This window comes from Nothobranchius furzeri, chromosome 3 (genome assembly GCF_043380555.1).
Source record: "Nothobranchius furzeri strain GRZ-AD chromosome 3, NfurGRZ-RIMD1, whole genome shotgun sequence".
NCBI classification, from domain to species: domain Eukaryota; kingdom Metazoa; phylum Chordata; class Actinopteri; order Cyprinodontiformes; family Nothobranchiidae; genus Nothobranchius; species Nothobranchius furzeri.
The window spans coordinates 44,619,966-44,641,055 of NC_091743.1; the positions used below are offsets into that span (position 1 = coordinate 44,619,966).

At 40.8% G+C, this 21,090-nt stretch overlaps 1 protein-coding gene across 1 annotated transcript; it reads left to right on the plus strand.

Moving 5' to 3' along the window:
* The first annotated feature begins 2,272 nt into the window (after positions 1–2,272).
* eevs (2-epi-5-epi-valiolone synthase) lies at positions 2,273–19,605 on the plus strand. The gene is made up of 5 exons (XM_015959923.3): positions 2,273–2,460; positions 15,063–15,696; positions 15,797–16,036; positions 18,623–18,875; positions 18,971–19,605. Exons 1-5 carry the CDS (start codon positions 2,324–2,326, stop codon positions 19,096–19,098), a joined length of 1,392 nt encoding a protein of 463 aa, XP_015815409.3. The 5' UTR covers positions 2,273–2,323; the 3' UTR covers positions 19,099–19,605.
* Positions 19,606–21,090: the final 1,485 nt, after the last annotated feature.

Sequence of the window (21,090 nt, forward strand, 5' to 3'; positions counted from 1 at the left end):
CCAGTAATTTTCCCATGCACACACATTCACACGATGCTGGTGATGAGCTACTTTGTAGACACAGGGGCCACCTCTGACCACCACTAGCAGACAAGTTGGTTCAAGTGCTGACTGTGACACACTTGTTATGAGGCACTTTACTGCTCTGCTACCGTTGCCCTTAATAGGTCTATCTAATACGATAAAATGTATCACTGCTACAAAAGTACAGAAATTGTGTGAAATACTTTAGAATTATATAAAAAGAACACAGGTTTCAGTTATTGCTAAGTTTTTTTTAACAATGTTTCACAGAACACTGTTGTCCTTACTCCAATCTGTATTCCACACAAGAGCAGTTAGTGGAAAATCTTGTCCAACCGAATCAAACCCCTTTATAGTCATGCTGAAAAGTGCTGTTGGAAAAGGTGCACAGGTGGGGTCCTGTGAGACTCGGTCTCGGGGGGTGTTAAAGAGCAAGTCACCCCCAAAGCACCTTTTTTTTGCTAATAAACTCTATAAATTAGTGTCTAATTGTGCTACAGACACGTGTAGTCAATAATTTTGCACTTTGGTGCATCTTATTTAAAATTTAAATATTCTTGACTTGCTCTTTAATGATTTAATTAGCAAAAATTGATAAAATAAAACATTTTTGATCAAAATTGTCTTTTGAAGTACATAACATGAAAAAAATAATAAAGATGCATTTTGGGGAAATGTATTAAAATAGATTAATTTGGTTTTTGCAAATGAATTCATCATTTGTCCTTTAATATGTTTTTCATTTACAAAAGCAAATTCAGAAGCTGATTACTTCATCGAGTTGTGAAATCCAGCTCTACAAGTTATCTGTCAACTAATTTCTATGACTTTTTGGTCTCATTTAATTAGCTGGGCTCTTTAATTTATTTTTATTTATTCAGAGTCGTCTTTTTTGTCAAATGTTTGTGTTAAAAAGAAATGACATTTTATTTTAAAACTTTTGCAGCAGACCCTTCAAAGGTCCCAACACAGCCCTGTTTTGGAGTATTCATCAGATTCACAGAGAAAGACAAAATCCCATAATTACTCTGAAATTGTTGTTCCGCTCTACGTGTGAAAACACGCAATAATTCCTGACTCAAGCAACCAAAACAAAGACCGTGAAACCACCTGTTTTACATGTAAATGTGTTTTTCGTTTCCTTATTAATGAAAAGTTTTTATTCTGCCAATTTTACACCTCTACAATTCTCCTCCTGTTGTAATTGGTTTTTATTTAAAAACTTAACAGTCCTGAACAAGTCAAACAGCAAAATGAGTTTGGCTTCCATAACCAGGATTGTGTATAGTTATTCTGACATCCTGACAGCATTAAAATCTGATTTTAACAGTTTAATCTGGTTTAGATAAAATCCAGTTTAAGTAAAAGTGTGTTGGTGCGTAACAAGTGGTTAAGCAAACGTCAGTAATAAATCATTTCCAATTGGAGGCGCTGACAACTGAAATTTGCCCTGAAGTTGTTCATGTTTTGCAGGAGTTTTGTAAAATTGCTGAAGAAAATCTAAATTGCTGGAACATTTAGTGTTTTTCCTTTAGGAAATAATGATCACCGTACTCTGGAATCCTAAGTGTCATCCACTTTATCACTCGTAAGTCGCTTTGGACAAAAGCGTCTGCTAAATACATAAACATAAACATCCACCTATTTTAACAGCAGCCAAATAATTTTAGTCTAAATGAAGTTAGAAAATAATCACTCAGATAACTGATAGAGAGATTGTTTGATGCTTTTTGTTAACTCTGTTTTTATCTAATAACCCCACATGCACACAACACCACTGGTGCAGTTTCGTGTCTCTTGCTTTAAGTTTCACGTTATGAGAGCACTCTGACCTCTGAACCTTGTCAATCCAGTTCTGGAAGGTGGCTCAGTTAAGTGGTTACATGACAGCAGCTTAAAAAAAAGCATGACATTTCAACGTTTGAACCCATCAGCTCCAACGTTGGTTTAAATACATCTTTGAATCCTCCTTTCATTATTTTGGTTATATAATTTAAATGATGTGTTTTTACGAAACCAACACTTTTAGCAATTACGCCTTTTCAACAGTCTTATCTCAATTACTAATAAATCTCCTTTAATGATTAAGATATATGTAACAAGTTATGAAAAAGGTGTTATGTTACAATTACACAAAAGACATGCAAAGACACGTGACGGGAAACGAAAGGAAATGCTCCTCCCTTGTCTTTGTGGCATCCTCTAAAACCTGATCTGTATAAAAGCCTCTGCAGACAGACTTCTCCTGGACTGTCAGTCACTTCTCCAATAACAGCAGCTTACAGCTCAGTGAAAAAAAATGGGAAAAGTTCATCACAGCGATCCCAAAGAAAAGAAAACTGAGTTCAGTCTAGTAAAGGTCAAAGGTACATGGAAGAGCAAACTGGAGGAAAAGATCAATAATGACACAGTTGAGTGTGTCTCTGCTGCAAAAATGTAAGTATAATATATTTTTGTGTTTCTTAATCAGTAATGAAAAAATTGAAATTACACAATAAAATATGTAGGTTCCTGAACTGTTGCATTAGTTGCATAAATAGTTTTCTGTTATGGATGCACATGTTTTGTTTTTCGTGCACAGATAAGTTTTAATTTGGTTCCTAATGTTACATTTTGCAGGAATAATGTAGGATGTCTGACTTACATTAACACGGTGTGGCACATGCGCACAGAGGTTTACACAACCATGTTGCATGAGAATTCAGAAATGGGTGGGGGTTACAAAACAGTGGCTTCTGCAAGTTTTACCATTGTGAAAAGAAAAGGTGTAAAATGTCAAAGGTGTTTTAAATACAACTGACACTTTCAGGAAAACTGCACTAAAGTGAAATATGTTGAAATATAAACTAATTGAGCTCCAATGCATTTATTTGACTTTAGATTGTGTGATATAAAAAAATCTTTAGATAAAACTGGAATCAAGTTGACTGTTGAAGTGGTGAAAAGTAGATCATCCCAGAAATAGGATCCCAAAGTTTCAGACCTCACCCATGACAGAAAATAATTCACTTATCAGATAAAGATTCCTCGTTGGGTTAAACCACTTGGACAGAAGTAGTGGGTGCACTTTCTCCACAACATTGAACACATTTATTCTTTTATTTAATTGTTTCATAACTCTTCCTGTATGGCTGTGACATTATTGTCTCTTATACATCAGTGGACTAAAAGCTAACAGAACACCAGATGTAGAATGAAAGGATCCAATTAAGCCGTTGCTTAGGGATGCCATGCCAGCGGAGTCTTTAATTGCAAGTGTGCGCGCGCGCGCACGTGTGTGTGTGTGTGTGTGTGTGTCAGTTATCATCAGAAATTGCATTCCTAGAGACATCTTCTGTACTCAGAACTGTGGGCAAGGGTAATGTGGGAACTTTAGGAGTTTCATGGTAATTTTTGCATTTACAAATTTGTTCTTTTGGAGCAAACTGACATTTCGTCAACAAAATGAAACAAAATAACTTTTTTGAAAATTTCTTTTATTTTGCATTGTCCTGAAAATGATCCCTTTCTCTTGGTAAAATTACTCTTCTAAAGAAAAGTTTAGAGTTTGCTTGTGCATGTGTGTGTGTGTGTGTGTGTGTGTGTGTGTGTGTGTGTCCCCTGCTCCACTCTGTTAATATTTTTAAGAATTAAATAAAAGTTTCCAAATGCTATTATTCTAATTCCAGTCAATCAATCAGTGGCGGCTGGCCAGTAGAGGGCGATAGGGTGCCACCCTCCCAGTTTTCCCCAGTGTTTTTAATTTTTATAAAAAAAAAAAAATAAAATTAACAATAATCACATATTCTAAGTTAATTGTGTGATTTGTAACAAAAACAAATCATATATATAAATATCTATATTGGTGAGAAGCTCTCTGCCGAGCGGTGGAGGCGACAGAAAGGCTGTAGGCTGTGTTTCAATCGCCCAAACAGCACGGAAGCAGCCAGCCAATTGCTGGCAAGAAAATCAAATGGTAGGAATGGGAATGTATCCAATCAGCGTCGACGTTGTTTCAGAAGCATGATGGGCGATAGAGGTACCGCCTAAGGCTTTCGTTGGTGTTCGGTAGAACTCGGCAGAGTCTCGACTACTCCAGCACGTTTTTGGTCGTGACGCAGATGTAACATGGACGCTGCCAGTGAGCCTACAACCAGCATGGATACCGGATCTCAGCAGCCACTGAATTCCGTTCGGTCTCTTCTCCAGTGTCCGTTCGAGAGGAGAACTATGGTGGAAAAACTTAATGTCAAAGAGCTTGGACCAGATCAGCCCGACGTAAAGATAAGGCAGCAGGACAAGGAGAGAGGTAAACTGTACACACAGGCTTCTCCCGAAACCAGTACACCAGGAAGGCTTGGCTAGCTGGATGCAATCACGCTCATGCGTTATTTTGCTTTCCGTGTTTGTTATTCAAAACGGCTGGGACAGATAAGGCATGGATTAAGTCAGGAGTTACAGACATGAAACATTTTTCTGAGAAGGTGAAGAAACATGAGTTATCCCGGGCGCACATGGACAACAACACGGTGAAGCTAGCTATGCTAGGCAGAGCTAACATTGCCATGCAGCTAGAGATGAGGGGCACAGGCTTGCAGTGAAGAAACACAAGGAAGAAGTGGATCAGAACCGGCACATTTTGTCCAAGAGAGAGATGTCAACACAGTGTATGAGCACAAGGATGACCTCCTCAGATTTTTCCAGATGATCAGAGACTCGGATGACTTTGATCCAATCACTGAGAGAGAGGCAGGAGGCTTTGTGAGAATGCTGGTGGAAGAAGATTTCGGCTTTCTGCTGGCATTGTGTCACAAGATCAAGCCACATGTGGACATGCTGTTCAACCAGCTGCAGAAGAGGAACTTTGACTCTGTCTACATCTGGCAGGGGTCATCCAGAGCTTCACCAACAGCATGTAAAAGATCAGCTACATACTTGTTTATTTAATATTATTGTGATGAAATTCGCCAGTATGTTAGTTTCACAAACAGTAATGTGGATGTGGACCATTTATGGTCATGTTATTTTATGTGCAATTTAATGCAGTATTTTTCAACCTTGGTCCGCAAGGCAGCGTGCCAATAGTCAGACACACGTGGATTAATCCCTTTGTCCAATAATGTAAGACAGGAAATAAAAGAGCTGTGCTTAATTCAGGAAATAGTGAAGTTGTGCACAAAGCTCAGAAAGGACAAGTTTGTTAAAAAAGAAAAATAGCACAGCCCCACCAAAAATATTTTTCACCAGCCGCCACTGCAATCAATCAATCAATACTTTATTAATCCCAGAGGGATGGCTGCTCTCGCTGTTTTCCCCAGCAAGAGCAGCCATCTACGGCGCTCATCTACAGTCACAGGTAGGAGGGAGATCTTGGGAGAAGCAAAGAGCACATTGACTCCTACAGTTGATGACCTCTCCTGGCTGAAGTCCCCAATCTGAAAGCTGAAGTTCAGGTTTTCACAGCATCTGTCTGCATTCCTTCGTGGGGTTTTTTAGTTGCTTGCAGCTCAAGGCTACCAGGGTGTCAGATTCAGATAACAAGAATTTGTTTGGGCCAGGCTGAGATAATTTTCCTCTCTGCCTTCAGTCTTTAAACTGATCATTCCAGTCCTTCAGTGAAGCCAATTTTGGGTTTTTAAACCTGTCCATACCGTCCGGTGACTCTCTCCGAGATGACATCCATTTTGCGCACTAATATCCGTATCGCAGCTCCGTGGGTGCGGGTCGCCCTCCAATCGCTCCCGTCTTCCCAAATTTCCAGAAAACCAGATATCCTCCTACTCCATTCAAGAGAAATCCAGTGATCATCAGGCCAAATATCCAGACGTCTTCAATGTCCTCAATGGACAGCTGGCAGAGGCATATGATCTTCCACTCCTTCCAGGAATCCAGCATATATCCCACCGGGTATGTCCCCTGCTTATATGTGGGAGCCCCCTGCTCTGTTCTCATTGTTGAAAAAATCGTATCGATCGCATTGAATTAAACCATTTAACCATGTTAAACCATTCTAAAAAAAATCCATCAGGTTTGTAACATTCCAAAAACGTGCATGTTAGGTCAATCGACTGCATTGTACACTGCATCCTCATTGGATAAAAGCCTATAAACATACACTCATAAGGATCTTTTAATGCTCCTAATGAAATGAAAAATAAACAAACATTGGACTTTGATTACAACTGTTCCCAAACGGCCATGGCCAAAATGTATCCTAAAACTTTAGGAAAATAGTTGAATGTGAGTGATTCTGAATTTTAATCAGTGTGCTTAACCCTCTCAGGCTCAAAACAAGTTTTGATAAAAGGACGAACAACTAAGTCCTTCAGGGGTACTTCGGAGTTAAAAAATGCTCATGAAATATGAATGTGGAGTAACCAGGTAGGTAGGTTTTAACTGTTGCAAATCTGCAAAGCCTGCCTCCAGAGGGTTAAATGTCATGTCCAAAGAATGTTTTATAGTGTTGTGTAACATAATGTGCATTCATTATTTGCACTCTTTTTTCCAATATCTTCGTACTTTACCCTCAACTCCTTATCTGGGTCTAGGTGTTGGGGTCAGCTGCCCTAGCAAGGAAGCCCAAACCCTCTTGTCTTCCCACCAACTGATCTTCCTGAGGGATTTCAAGGTGTTCCAAGATCAGCCTAGGCAAGGCAGCTTTACTTGTGTAGCACATTTCATACATTGAGGCAATTCGATGTGCTTTCTAACAATAAAATCAACGTGACAGCACAATTAAACACACAAATAAATTTAGACCATGACATACCTGGACCGTATATACAGGAAGGAGATCTGACGTGTTCTGGCCCCATGCCATGGAGAGATTTAGAAACTAGTAGAAGTACTTAGAAATAAATTCAGTAGTTTACTGGTAACCAGTGTAGTGATGTAAGAACAGCAGTGATGTGCTCGGTTCTCTTGGTTCTTGTTGAAACTCTAGCAGCAGCATTCTGAATAAGCTGCAGTTGCATCACAGCTTTTTTTTTGGGAAGATCAGACTAAAGATTGCCTCTGTCAGCACACCCCAGAGCAGCTGTGGCTACATCATAGCTCATCACCATCAGTGTGTGAATGTGTGTGTGAATGGATGAATGATACATTGTAGTGTAAAGCACTTTGGAGTCCTTACTCTGAGAGTTGCTATACAAGTGCGGTTCATTTATCATTATCATTTAAAGACCTTTGCAATTGTCCAGCCTGCAGGAGATGAACACATGAATGAGTTTGTCTGGGTCCTGTCTGGACATGAGACCTTTGAGACTTCCTATGTGATGCAGATGATAAAATGCTGATCTAGTTGCAGCCACGATTAGCAGCGCTCGTCCTCCGTTTGGACAGGGGAGGGAGGTCGTTGGGTTTAGAGAGCACAGTGACTCTTGGAGCAATTCAACGGCCTTCAGCGGTCGCAGTCCCGCCCAGGCTGGGATAGGGAGACAGAGTTGCCATGGCGACGGCAGCATTCCACATTTTTTCTGAGGGGGAGTTATCGCTTCAGCCTCACAGGCTCAAGGGCACTAGATTCAGATAAGAACTTGCTTTGGGGCCAGACAGAGATAATTTCCTCTCTGTCTTAAAGTTCCGTTGGTCCTCAACCCTTCTCAATCCAATAATGGCGTAGTTAATCAATCTCAATCCGTGCTGACCCATCAACTCGCTCCTTGATCGAATCCACCTTCTGTGCCAGAGTCAGAATCACAGCCAAAGTTCCAAGCTTACGACTCATCTCGACAATTATATGCATCTGTGCGTTCACAGCGCTGTAATCCATCCCTGAGCTCCGGGACTGAGCCAATATTCCTCGACAGCTCATTAATTTTCCGGTAAGCCAGAAAACCACTCAGGCCAAAAAGCAGGAAACCTGACACCAACACAATGAATATCCAGACGTCTTCAGAATCCTCTACAGACAGCTGGGAGAGGCAGATCAGGTTCCACTGTTTCCAGGAGTCCATGACATGCCCGGCCGGCTCTATCCCAGAGGGTCAACCGGGAGCCCCTTCTCCCATTCTCATCGTTGAAAAAATCTTGTCAGTCACGTTGAGACCAGTTGACCAGGTCCATTTTTAATAATTTCCAGTTTACAGAAAAAATGCAGAACCCAAAGACAAAGAGCCTTGGGGATAAGACCGGGAGGAGAGCAGGAAAAAAGCGTCTGCACTCTCCAAGAGCTGGAAGAAGATTTTTATAATAACCTCCATCTTAAGACTTCAGTCTTGTCTTTGTTTAACTGGAGGACATTTCACTGCTGACAGAGTGAGTCTAGGGGACGAGTGGTGCCCTCAGAAAACTTTCCGAGGGGTGGCCAAATGGGGTCAGAGAAAATGTTGGTGGTGGCACACCAGATAGTGAGAATTTAGCTTGAGGCGATGTACTGCGTGTTCCTTTATTCTTTTTCAGTATAAAACTTTATGCATCCAACACACTTACCTCAAATATGAAGAAAATGAAATTTTCAGAAAAGGATATTTTAGACAGCTATTTGGAATTTTATTTCAAAATTTATTGTAAACGTTTAAAACTGTTTAATTCAGCTGTTGCTGTCTTCACAAAACCACACAAATGAGAGATTTAAACTTCTGTTTTGAAAATTGTGAGCAGCAAAGACAAATGTGCATTTTTGTTATTCTGATTATTTACTGAATATTTAATATTTTTATTGGGTTTCACATTTATGTCTTACTCATTATGAATTAATATTTTGTGTGAACATTAAATAGCGCTGGTCTTCTCTGGTGTGGCCAGTGGGGAGGCCAGTTATTTTCTATGAGTGGCCCTGGCCATCCCTTGGGGTTGCCACTGTAGGGGACCACAGTCACTAGAGGTATTTTACCAGGAGCACTGCTCAGAGTAACTTGGACCAGTGCAGCTCGGCCAGCTGGATCATAACTACATTTTCAATAATTTTGCATCGAAATGGAGATTAGAGATTGGTATCTTAGGTGTGTTCTTGGTATCTTAGGTGTGTTCTTGCTGTGTCTTTGTAAATCCATGCTTTCGTTCTTTTTTAAACACAGAAACAGTTTTGTTTACCTGTTTGTAGCTACGGTTTCGCCGACAGCTGCCGGCTTCTTCAGGCTGACGCTGATGGTGGCGCGTCACTTCCTTCTCCGTTTATCTGCGGGCAGCAGAGGACGTTGTCGCCCTCTACTGCCCGCTCTCCCCTCTCCGACGATGCAGTCCCATGCGTGGTCCAGCGTGTAAACTCCGTCGTCCCTGTTCATGGTCCCACATCCACGTCTCCTTATCTCGATTGCTTCCTTGATCCATCTTTTGTATTTTTGTTGTTCAGTGGTTATGATCCGTGTGCTGTCCCAGTCCATTATATGGTTTTCTCTTAAGCAATGATCTGTTACGGCTGACTTTTTTATTGTACTTTCTGCTTCTTCTTTTGCTGTTCTTGTGTGTTTACGATTTGCCTCTTTCTCGCACTCCTTTCTGTGTTCTATTGTCCGTGTATTGAGTTGGCATCCGGTTTCTCCTATGTATGTTTTATTGCATATTTTGCATGGGATTTCGTAGATGACTCCACATTTTTGTCCAGCTGATATTTTGTCTTTTGGGTGTACTAATCTGTTTCTAACTGTTGTGTATGGCTTTGTTGGTGTGTTTATGTTGTGTTTTTTCATTGTTGCTCTTATTTTTTCCGTTATGCCTCTGATGTATGGTAGGGTTATCACTGGTTTTGGTTCTTGTCTTTCTGGGTTTCTGGTTCTTTTTTTGGGTTGTTCTTTGCTTTCTGTTTTTGTTTGTTGTTTTCCTTTGTTTTCTGTTTTTGTGTTTAAAAAAGAACGAAAGCATGGATAGAGATTGGTATGTAGTTACTTATCACTAAGGGATCTCATTTCCTTTTCTTTAGCAGAGGCTTCACAGCAGCAGTTTTCAGTGATTTAGGGAAAAAAAATAACTGACTTTAAGGAACAATTAACAAGTAGCTCAAACATTTTAAAGAAGTTAGCTGGCAGGGTTCCAGGAAACAAGTAGATGAGTTAAAGATTTTAACTATGTCCTCCAGTGTTTTAGCATTAATCGCACTGAAAACTGGCATTCTATCCAGATTTTCTTGTGTGGCTGTAGTAGCGGTCTGGTTGCAGTGGTTGACATGGAGGAATGAATGGCCAGTCTGATATTTATTTATGATTTTCTCATTGAAAAAGGATGCAAACTCATTACACTTAGTTTGGGAAATGAAATAAGGTGCTAATGGTGCTGGGAGGTTAGTTAGCCCCTCAGTGGCAAATACAAAACAGGAATTGTTATTAGCACTAATAACTTTAGAGAAAAAAGTTTTTCACAATTTAGAGTTGTAAGTGTACAGCTGCATTCTGATGGTCTCAAAGTGACCTGGTAGGTAACTTTTCTCCATTTGCTTTCAGCTTTCCTGCTTTCTCTTTTGTGATTTGTAACAAATTTAGTGTACCTCGATGGAGCTTTTTGTTTGCCTGAGATAAGTTTGATCTTTTAGGGTGCAATGGTGTCAAGGACTCAAGGATTTAGATTTGAATCAACACAGATGGTTGTTAGAGTTTTCCTTTCCCTCAACCCATCTGTGTGCTGGAACCCACATAAATCTAATTTCTATTTCTAATTTATTCAATCTTAATAAACATTCAACTATTTCTAAAATATTTGGTCTACTATCAGTTGACAATGACTTAATTGTCATTAGAGCCAAAAGTGAATCTGTAAATATACTACACTTTTTTATTCTATTTTGTTCTATCCAAAGTAAGCTAAATGAGATTGCTAACTATTAGAAGTTCTGAAATGTATACACTTTTCTAAAACTGGAATACAAAAAGAGAAACCTGTGCTCTCATTTCCTGTCTTTTGAGTCGTCTGTAAATATTGAAAGAAATCCATCCATCCATCCATCCATCCATCCATCCATTGTCTGAACCCGCTTCCGCTAACTATTTAACTTCAAACTTAAATTAATTAACAAATAACAAAATAATAAACTAAAGGAATTCCTTCAGTCCCCTCTTCCTGGAGCTATTGGTTTGGCCCCATCAGCTCCTCCTGTATTTAGCTGACAGCACACCTTCAACACTGTTTGCTTGTCCCATCCCAGGAAGCAGGAAGTGGAGAACCTCTCAGCACCGGTAAAAGAAAACATAAATTAACTTAAATAGAACAAATGACAGGAGTACAGCAGTTAACTAAATGTGCAAGCTTACAATCAGAACTAATGCATTTAAGCCGTCTAAACAATAAATCCAAAGAAATATAAACGTACAAACTGAAATCATGAAAGTGCATGAGTGTGCTAACGTTCACTGTTTTGTTGACATGGATGTGGCCATCACAGTCCCCTTTTCCACATAACACCATCATCCGCAAACAAAGCTTTACCAATATCTAATCCTAAATCATCAAACACATCATTAATCATAATAGAAAACAACACTGGACTAATTACACTACCTTGAGGTGTACCATTGTCAACCGTATAACTATTCGAAGTGCTATGCTCTATTTTCACTTGAATTAATCTATTAAAATAAGAAATCCTTTATCCAATTATATGATTTACCTACAATTCCCAATCCTCTTAATTTAATCAGTAATCCCTCCTTCCACACCATACTGTATCATGAGCTTTCTCAATATCTAAAAAAAACAACTATTAGACTCTCTTTATTTTTCTTGTGCTCTAGTAATTTCATTTTCCATACTCACTACAGGATCCATTGATCCTCTACCTTTCCTGAATCCATTTTGACACTTAGTCAACAATTTCTTACTTTCTAGATAATAATTTAATTTCTCCATAATTAATCTCTCCATTATCTTCCCTAAATGCGATGTCAATGCTATAGGTCTGTAATTTTCTGGGTTACTTGGTTTTTTTTCCTGGTTTAAGTATTGGTATTATTGACGCCTCTTTCCAATTTCTCGGCAACTTACCTTCATCCCAGACTTTATTGAACAATTCAAACAGTTTAGCTTTCATCTTATCCCCTAAATGTTTAAGCATTACACAGTTGATATTGTCTTTTCCTGACGCCGATACTTCACTCGACCTCAGTACCTTGTCTAATTCGAGCAATGAAAATGGTGCATCCGTTGCAGATGATCTTTGTACGTCCCCTTCTCCCACCATATACTTCAGTTTAGTTTCCTCTGTTCTGTTATGTCTAACGTCTGATAAATTTTTATTACTATGTATTCCCACATATGCTTTTACTAACATTTCTGCCTTATGTGTATTTTCAACAGCAATATTGTCACCTACATTAAGTACAGGATATCTAAACCCATTATAGACGCCTGTCATCTTTCTTATCATTCCCCAAACTTCACTTATTAATGTTGTCCTCCCAATTTTATCACAGAATCTAACCCAATTTTCTCTTTTTGCACCTTTAATCACTGTTCTTGCTTCCACCTAGATTTTCAAACTGATGCGTCTTTTTCAACAACTTCAAACTTTAATTTTCTCTTTAATTACGTTGTCACAGTTTTCGTTCCACCATGGTACATTTTTCTTTTTCATGGTTCCTTTACTCTTTGGTATAGACACCTCAGCCGCTTCAAGTAATTTCCTAAAAGTTTTTGCCGCCAATTCTAAATCTCCCTTCATATTCAAACTTTCAGTCTTTGTCACATGTTTCTCCAAATTTAATCCAACATGCAGTATTAAATAACCATCTGCCTTCCCGCTTTTCCAACCTTTCTTCTTCACCTCCAAAAATTTCTGTAAAGATTAAATAATGGTCTTCGTCTTACTCCCAAAATTATTTTCTTTAACATCCCAGGTACACTTTCCCGCCAATTCATTCGATACCAACGTTAAGTCTATAGCGGAGGTTTTGCCTGTGTGTATATTTAATCTCGTTCCTCTCCCATCATTTAAATAGACCAAATTACTATCATCCATTAAATCTTCAATTATTTCCCCATTTTTATCTTCCTAAGAACCTCCCCATACTTTACTATGCAAATTAAAGTCTCCACATAATATCAAATGATTAGATGCATCCTGAATAACCAGTTTGAGTTTACCAACATCTAAAACTTTGCACGGATTTTAATAATTAACCACATATATTGTTTCATTATCCGCATAAATGTCTATTCCTATATATTCGTCTTCCTGCCCAATTTTAATTAGTCAATAATTAATTTTATGATTAATAAAGGTCGCACAACCCCCTCCAACACCTTCTTCTCTATCTCGTCTAACTATTGTATACGGAAATGATTTAAAATCTAACTTCTTATGCAACCAAGTTTCTTGAACACAAAAAACATCTGGTTTATCTACTAAGTCATCTATATAACTTTTAAACTCTTGTCCATTCGCTAACAGGCTCCTCGCATTCCATTGTAGTATCCTTACCATTTATTATCCTGGTACTTCTTGTCTTGAATGAGCACACAAACTGGTCCTGATCTCCTCCCATGACAACTCCTTAATATCCAGATGATTAATCGCTGCTTTCACTATAATTTGAATTCTTTTGGTTTTTGATTTTGATTCCATATTAGCATTTATCACCCCCGCAATAAAGGTCACCAGTTTCTTAAAATCGATCCATAGTTTTCCCTCATTCTCCACTGTTTTTGGCACAAATTGAACTCTATTCATATTTATTCTCTCTGGTACCTCCCCCACCCTTTTCAAAGCTTCAGCATACGAGATTTTGTTTGGAACTCTAGTTTGCTGAACCTCCATCTCTCTCGTCATCACCTGACACCCAGCACTGTGACTTCTCCCACAATTACAACACCTTGGTTGCGATTTATTTGTGTACACCTCAGATTTGTGCTCTTCCCCACATCTGGGACATCTTTCCTTTCCTCTACACACAGTCGCCGTGTGTCCAAATCTCTGATATTTGCAGCATCTGAGCGGTTGTGGTATGTACTCCGGTACCGTATAAGACATGCAACACAGAAAGACTCTACAAGGAAGAACATGTTCTTGGAACTCAATTAATACAGAGTCTTTGTCCTTCTTCTGCCCATCTCTGAACTCCGTGAATCTCCTTGCATTCTTCACATTTCCTCCTTTTAGATTGGCTTTTATTTCCTCAATAGTTACATCCACAGGAATTCCCCATATAACCCCTTTTGGTCCTTGCTCACCCATTCCCACTTTGCTCACACTAACAACTTTGTTTTCCCACTTCATTCATCTTACTAGCTTTGTCTCTCTGATCCTCAGTTCTACAAACGATTAGCAGATTTCCGTCCCTCAGCACTTTAGCCAGTTTAATGTCCCAAACAAGGTTATTCAAAATGGAAGTCAGCTTGACTGGACTCACCTTTGCCACCCCAACTCCCTCATTGAACTTCAGAATGATCTTTAACTCACAGTCTTCTACCTCTCTAGGGCTCCCAGAAACGTCAACCCGACTCTGTCTCCTTATTTCTTGTGTGTCAGAATCATTTTGTCTTGTCCCTTTCCCCGAATCCTGAACAAAACTCATCTCCACGCAACTATCCTCGCTTTCACACTCTCCCAGTTCTCCCCATTCTTTCTCATTCACCACACGGCCGTGACTACCTGCCCTTGACTTTACTGCTTTCTTTTTCGCCATTCCATCCAACCGGATCCCTTGTCTTCTTTTCATCAGGATGTAACCAAGATTTCTATCCTTTCCATTCGTCTTTTTTCTGCTCTTGACCCCCGTAAACCGTCCGCTGTTTCTCTCCTAGACTCGCGCCAAAAATCTGGCAGTGGATTCTTCTTCTTCTCTTCTTTTATCCTCCTGGTTGTAGTCGGTAAAATGGAGGTGTGTTGAAACACACCTGCCACAGCGGCTTCTAGAGGGAGCTGTGATGAGCGTCTCTCTAGTGCCCTCCTGTGGCTGCCTGAAGGTGAAAGCAGAAAACCCACACAAAACTCACACACCAACTCCTGACAAAGACACTTAAACCTGTCCAGCTGTGGTACCTCTCCCCCAATCCAAAGCTGGCAGTCCACCCTTTGGGGCTGAGTACTATAGCCCTGGATTTGGATGGGGCTTTTGCTTAATTTAATGGTGTTTTTTTGGAAATGTCATCTCTGAAGTTGTAATGAAAAAACATTTTTGTGTCTTCTGTAACAGTTATGAAAGCATCACAAAGAAAGGAACCTCTTGGACCGTGGTCACCCCCATCACTTTTACTTACAAGGTAACTGAGACTCATGGCCTTCTCGACCCAAGCAATGATACCCTTCTGTTGGGTCATATCACCGACCCTCAGCAACTGGAGGACATTAAAAAATCAAACAAACCTACAAGGCGATTTGTGGTCATTGACCAGGAGGTCTTTAAAATCTATGGCTCCAAGGTGACTGAATATTTAGAGGCAAATGATGTGGTCTACAAGATTTTGGCACTTCCAACCACAGAGGAGAACAAATCCATGGAAACTGCCTTGAAGATACTAGATGAGGTCAATGACTTTGCCCTTGATCGCCGCACTGAGCCTATTATTGCCATTGGGGGAGGAGTGTGTCTAGACATAGTGGGCTTGGCAGCATCCCTCTACAGGAGGCGCACTCCTTACATCAGGGTCCCCACTACACTCCTTTCCTACGTTGATGCCAGCGTAGGGGCAAAAACAGGGGTTAACTTTGCAAACTGCAAGAATAAGCTGGGAGCTTATATTCCACCGGCTGCTGCTTTCCTTGATTTGTCTTTCTTACAAAGTGTTCCAAGACGACACATTTCAAATGGGCTGGCAGAGATGTTAAAGGTATGATAAGTCATTGTCTATTTATGTCTGATAACCAAGTAAAATCCTTTATGTATTTTTTCAGCTTATTAATATTTTGTCTGTTTCTTATTATTTGCAGATGGCTTTGATGAAGCACAAAGGACTTTTTGAGCTTCTTGAGGAACATGGTTGTATGTTGTTAGATACTAAATTCCAGGCTGACAATACAGTGTATGGGCACAGCAGCAAGAAGGCAGCCTCTCAGGCTACTCACATGGCGATCACAACCATGCTAGAGGAGCTAGCCCCAAACCTTTGGGAGGATGACTTGAACAGGCTTGTGGACTTTGGACACCTTTTAAGTCCTGCATTAGAAATGGTATGTTCTTGTAATGGCTATCGCTGCTCATTGTCTTACATTTTCAACCCTCTTTGCCTGCTGGTGGTGGTTGGGGGACTGGTGGCACCAGCCTTGCTTCTGTCAATTTGCCCCAGGGCAGCTGTGGCTACATTGTAGCCTATCACCAACAGCTTGTGTGTGTGTGTGTGTGTGTGTGTGTGTGTGTGTGTGTGTGTGTGTGTGTGTGTGTGTGTGTGTGTGTGTGTGGGTAAACAACTGGATTTTTTGTGAAGCACCTTGGAGGGTTGTAGAACCCTAGAAGGAGCTGAATGCATATAGGCCATTCACCGTTGAAGCCACAACAAAACAAGGTGTGTACCTCAGCATTGTTAATTTAGAGGACTATGCGAACAATTTGTCTGACATCTTTAATTATAAATCCTTTGGGTGGTTATACGTCACCTATCACATGTCACATCCTCAATCCACAAAGTTTGCTCATCCAATCATATTACAGCCATTCCAGCACTCAGTGTGTTCACATGCACATCAGAAAACTGAAGTATTGCCTTAAAAAGATTTGCGTCTTTTTTTTTTTTTTTTTTTTTTTTTTGCATATGTGTGTGAATGGATGAATGAAACACTGTAGTGTAAAGCGCTTTGGAGTCCTTACTCTGAGAGGCACTATACAAGTGCGGGTCATTTATTTATCATTTATCATATAAATACGTTAGTCTGGCTGAAGGCGGACTGGTTCTAATCGAGCTGAAGCACCCAGATAATGCGGCAGTAATCTGATTACATTCTGCATGTAAACTGGTTAACCAAACTAAACCAGAAGGATGCTTGCATTCTGGAAGTGACAACACCACAGAAGCAGTCTTCTGACAAGACCATCGTCACAAAGCAACACACCTAACACCATAAAACAGGACAGTACGTACCAAATTAGCTGTGCTGCATCATTCTTGTACATTCCTACAGCCATTGTGCGTATCCTGCTTCAATTCCATCTGCTTCACTCCCACCAGCCTCTGTTTACTGTTTGTGTTGCTATAAGCGAACCGGAAGAATGCTGACATGAAAAGGCACATGTCACCACCTACTGTATCGGAGTGGAACAAGCTTTATTTGAAAGGCTAGTTTTTCTAATGCTATTAATGTGCATGTAAACTAAGATAAAGACTCCCAGCTTATTACAATAAGATCAACCTGGATCGACTTAGGTGTTGGTGGCTGGGAGCTTTCTACAGCTAAATGAAGATAAGACTGAGATCCTCATCTGTGCCCCAGACAAGCTGGTTCCCAAAGTCAGAGACTCTCTTGGTCAGCTTGCTTCTCAAATCAAACCCTCTGTCAGGAATCTTGGCGTGACCTTTGACCCAGGTCTCACCCTGGATTCTCATGTCAGTTCTCTTGTTCGCTCTTCCTTCTTCCATCTCAGGAACGTTGCTAAGCTGAGTCCCATTCTGTCCCGCTCTGAACTTGAGACAGTTCTCCACACCTTCATCTCCTCACGCTTAGACTACTGTAACTCTCTTTTCACGTGTCTGAGCAGAACCTCCCTGAACCGTCTACAGGTGGTTCAGAATGCCTGTGCTCGGCTTCTGACCAAGTCCTCCAAACACACCCACATCACCCCGCTTCTCCTCCAGCTTCATTGGCTGCCAGTCAACTTCAGGGTTCATTTCAAGATCCTGGTTCTGGTCTATAGGGCCTTACATGGACAAGCACCATCTTACATTGGTGATCTTCTTAGTCCCTACACCCCCATCATGTCCCTGAGGTCCAGTGATCAAAGCCTACTGATTGTGCAGCACCAGGCTAAAGACCAAAGGTGACCGATCATCTGCTGCTGTGGTCCTGTTTGTAATCATTTTTGAAATCTTTTTATACTTACATTTTTTTTTGTTAATGTGAAGCTCCTCGTGATTTTTTATCTTGAGAGGCGCCATATAAAAGATCATCATCTTCTTCTTTGGTCAGTGTGCATGTAACCACACTGACTGACACTTCTTCCCTTAATGGGTTGCATAGAGGCAAAGCAGCAGTTGGTTGGCTTCCACACTCCGAAACACAATGTGGTCCAGGAATTACACTGATACACAATCGCTGAAAGCACCACAGACTGGGTTTTGTTTAAACAAGGCTTTCTGCTTAAACCCATTCCTTAGTGTCGCCCTAAGTTCACCAAGTTGGACATTACAATGATTTTAAACCCACACACAACTAATTAGCCTTTTTCTCTCTGCTTTTACGGTTGTTGAGGAGGAAAAACAGTAATACCAAACATAAAACATGGAATAAATCGTAGGAAGAAATTACTGTGAGTTCTTACTCCTTTGTCTTCAGTGCACCTCTTCATCTCCCCCCTTTACGTCAAAAGAATTAGAACAATTACCTTCAATGCGAATACACAAATGTTGGGGTAGGGTGACGTGGAGTGGGAAAGGTAATCCTAACACTTATTTTGTTGGCATCTTATTTCGGTTCAGAGGGAATTCCTTTTTTCACTGCCTTTGTTAGGCACATGCAAAGAATGTATAGCTTAATCTGTTCTCATACAATCCCCTGGCTTGTTTAGGTAAAGTCTGACATGATTTCATTTGTCTTTGTACAATACAGAAAGTTCTCCCATCTTTGCTGCATGGCGAGGCAGTGAACATCGATATGTCTTACATGGTTTACGTGTCCCAAGAGATTGGCCTATTGACGGAGGAAGAGAAGCAAAGGATCATCAGCTGCATGGTGGGCCTGGAGCTCCCCGTCTGGCACGAAGAGTTCACAATGGAGCTGATAGAGAAATCGCTGCAGGACAGACTGAAACATTCTGGCGGTTTAGTCAGAATGCCCCTACCGGTTGGTTTGGGACAAGCAGGTAAGAATCAAGGACTGCAAAAATCATTCAAAAAGCCAAATAAAAGTCTAAAAGTACAACTGACTAATGTCGTGCCTGTATTCTATTTCTTGCAGAAATTTTTAACAACACATCATATGACATCCTACACAGGGCGTTTGTGAAGTGGTGTGAAGAACTGAGTGTCTCTTCTGACAGCAACTGCGACCCTTTATTTCCACATCCAACAGAAGCGTTAGAGTGAACTTTCCAATAAATGTGTTCGTATTTAGGAATCTGTGTCTGGTATTAGGTAGTTTGGTGCTGCATGTTCAAATCGGTGGGGAAATGGTTGTAGTTGTAGGATTAGCTGGTATAAAACAGCACCCAATAAGCCACAAGAGCAAAAACCTGGGCAGCTGCGTTGACAGAGTCAGTATTTTTACAAAAAGTGTCAATCTTTTGTATGAGTACATATTTCTGATTTCTCTGTGAATGGTGACTCAGACTGACTTAGTGTTTTACATTTCTCACAAAGAGAGCATCTGTTTATTGTTGGTAAACTTTTTTTAATGATCATGTAAATATAACAGAACAAAAAAGTGTATAATCTGTGTCTTGCCCGTTTTAAAGATCTGTACTGATGGTTATACAGTTGGGGGGTTCTTTTAGTTCCATTCAGTTTGTTTATAGCACCAATTCAGAATAAGTCATGCAAAGCACTAAAACCATGACAATTTTATATTAAAGACCAAGTTCACTAATACTTTAAGTATGTTTGCAGTGGTCTCTTGTATAAAACAATGCCTTGTGAATTCATCTCTGTGGCCTGCATGCTCCTGTTTCATAAAGTAAAAGTTAGGTGGAGGAGCTGTTTCCATTACCGATAAGAAAATGCATGCATAACTATAATTCAGCAACAAGGTGTGTTGAAAATGTAGCAGCTGATCAGGAGCTAAAGGGGTAGCTGTTTAAATCCAAGCATAACACAGCCAGTCAGCAACAAGAAAGACCTGATGAATGCATACCCCGAGTCCTGCAGATTAGCTGCTTAAGGTGTGAATCTGCGGGTCTGCAGCTGTACCCTTCTTGACGTGACAGCAGGATTCCCCATGTATGGAAGATCTGCTGACCTGTTCACCGCTCAGATGTCAGTTCAAAAATTCCTCATTTATTATTTTCCTAAGAGGAAGTCTGGTTGAAATAAGTCTCCACCCATTTCTTGACTCCCACCTTTGCAGGTGTTTTCTGTTTAAATTATGAATTTTAATTGACTTGGATGATCAGAAAATGCTAAATGAAAAAAAAATATGTTAAGGCGACTCTTAAAAACTGGCAGGGATGGAGACAGCCTAATTTAAAGTGGCAGCTGGTTCCAGAGTGAGGGAATTTGAAAGATAATTGTTTGCAGTTAATTCATTTAAACTGTTAACTAGTTAGATTCATCCATCCATCCATTTTCATCCGCTTATCTGAAGTCAGGTCGCGGGGGCAGTAGCCTAAGGCGAGAGGCCCAGACTTCCCTCTCCCCAGCCACTTGGGCCAGCTCCTCCGGGGAAATCCCAAGGTGTTCCCTGGCCAGGTGAGAGACATAGTCCCTGCACAGTGTCCTGGGTCTTCCAAGTTGTTGGTTGGTCTCCTCCCGGTTGGACGTGCCTGGAAAACCTCACCAGGGAGGCGTCCAAGAGGCATCCTGACCAGATCCCCAAGCCACCTCAACTGGCTCCTCTCGATGTGGAGGAGCAGCGGGTCTACTCCGAGCCCCTCCCGAATGACCAAGCTTCTCACCCTATCTCTAAGGGAGAGCCCAGCCACTCTTCGGAGAAAACTCATTTTGGCCGCTTGTATCCGAGATCTTGTTCTTTCGGCCACTACCCAAAGCTCATGACCATAGCTGAGGGTAGGAACGTAGATCGACCGGTTAATTGAGAGCTTCACCTTCTGACTCAGCTCTCTCTTCACCACGACAGACCGGTGCAACGCCCGCATCACTGCAGATGCAGCACCAATCCGTCTATCGATCTCATGCTCCAGTTTTCTCTCACTCGTGAACAAGACCCCGAGATACTTAAACTCCTCCACTTGGGGCAGGACCTCATCCCTGACCCGGAGAAGGCATTCTACCCTTTACCGAATCAAGACCATGGTCTCAGATTTAGAGGAGCTGATTCTTATCCCAGCTGCTTCACACTTGGCTGTGAACCGCTCCAGCGAAAGCTGAAGATCCCGTTCTGATGAAGCCAACAGGACCGCATCA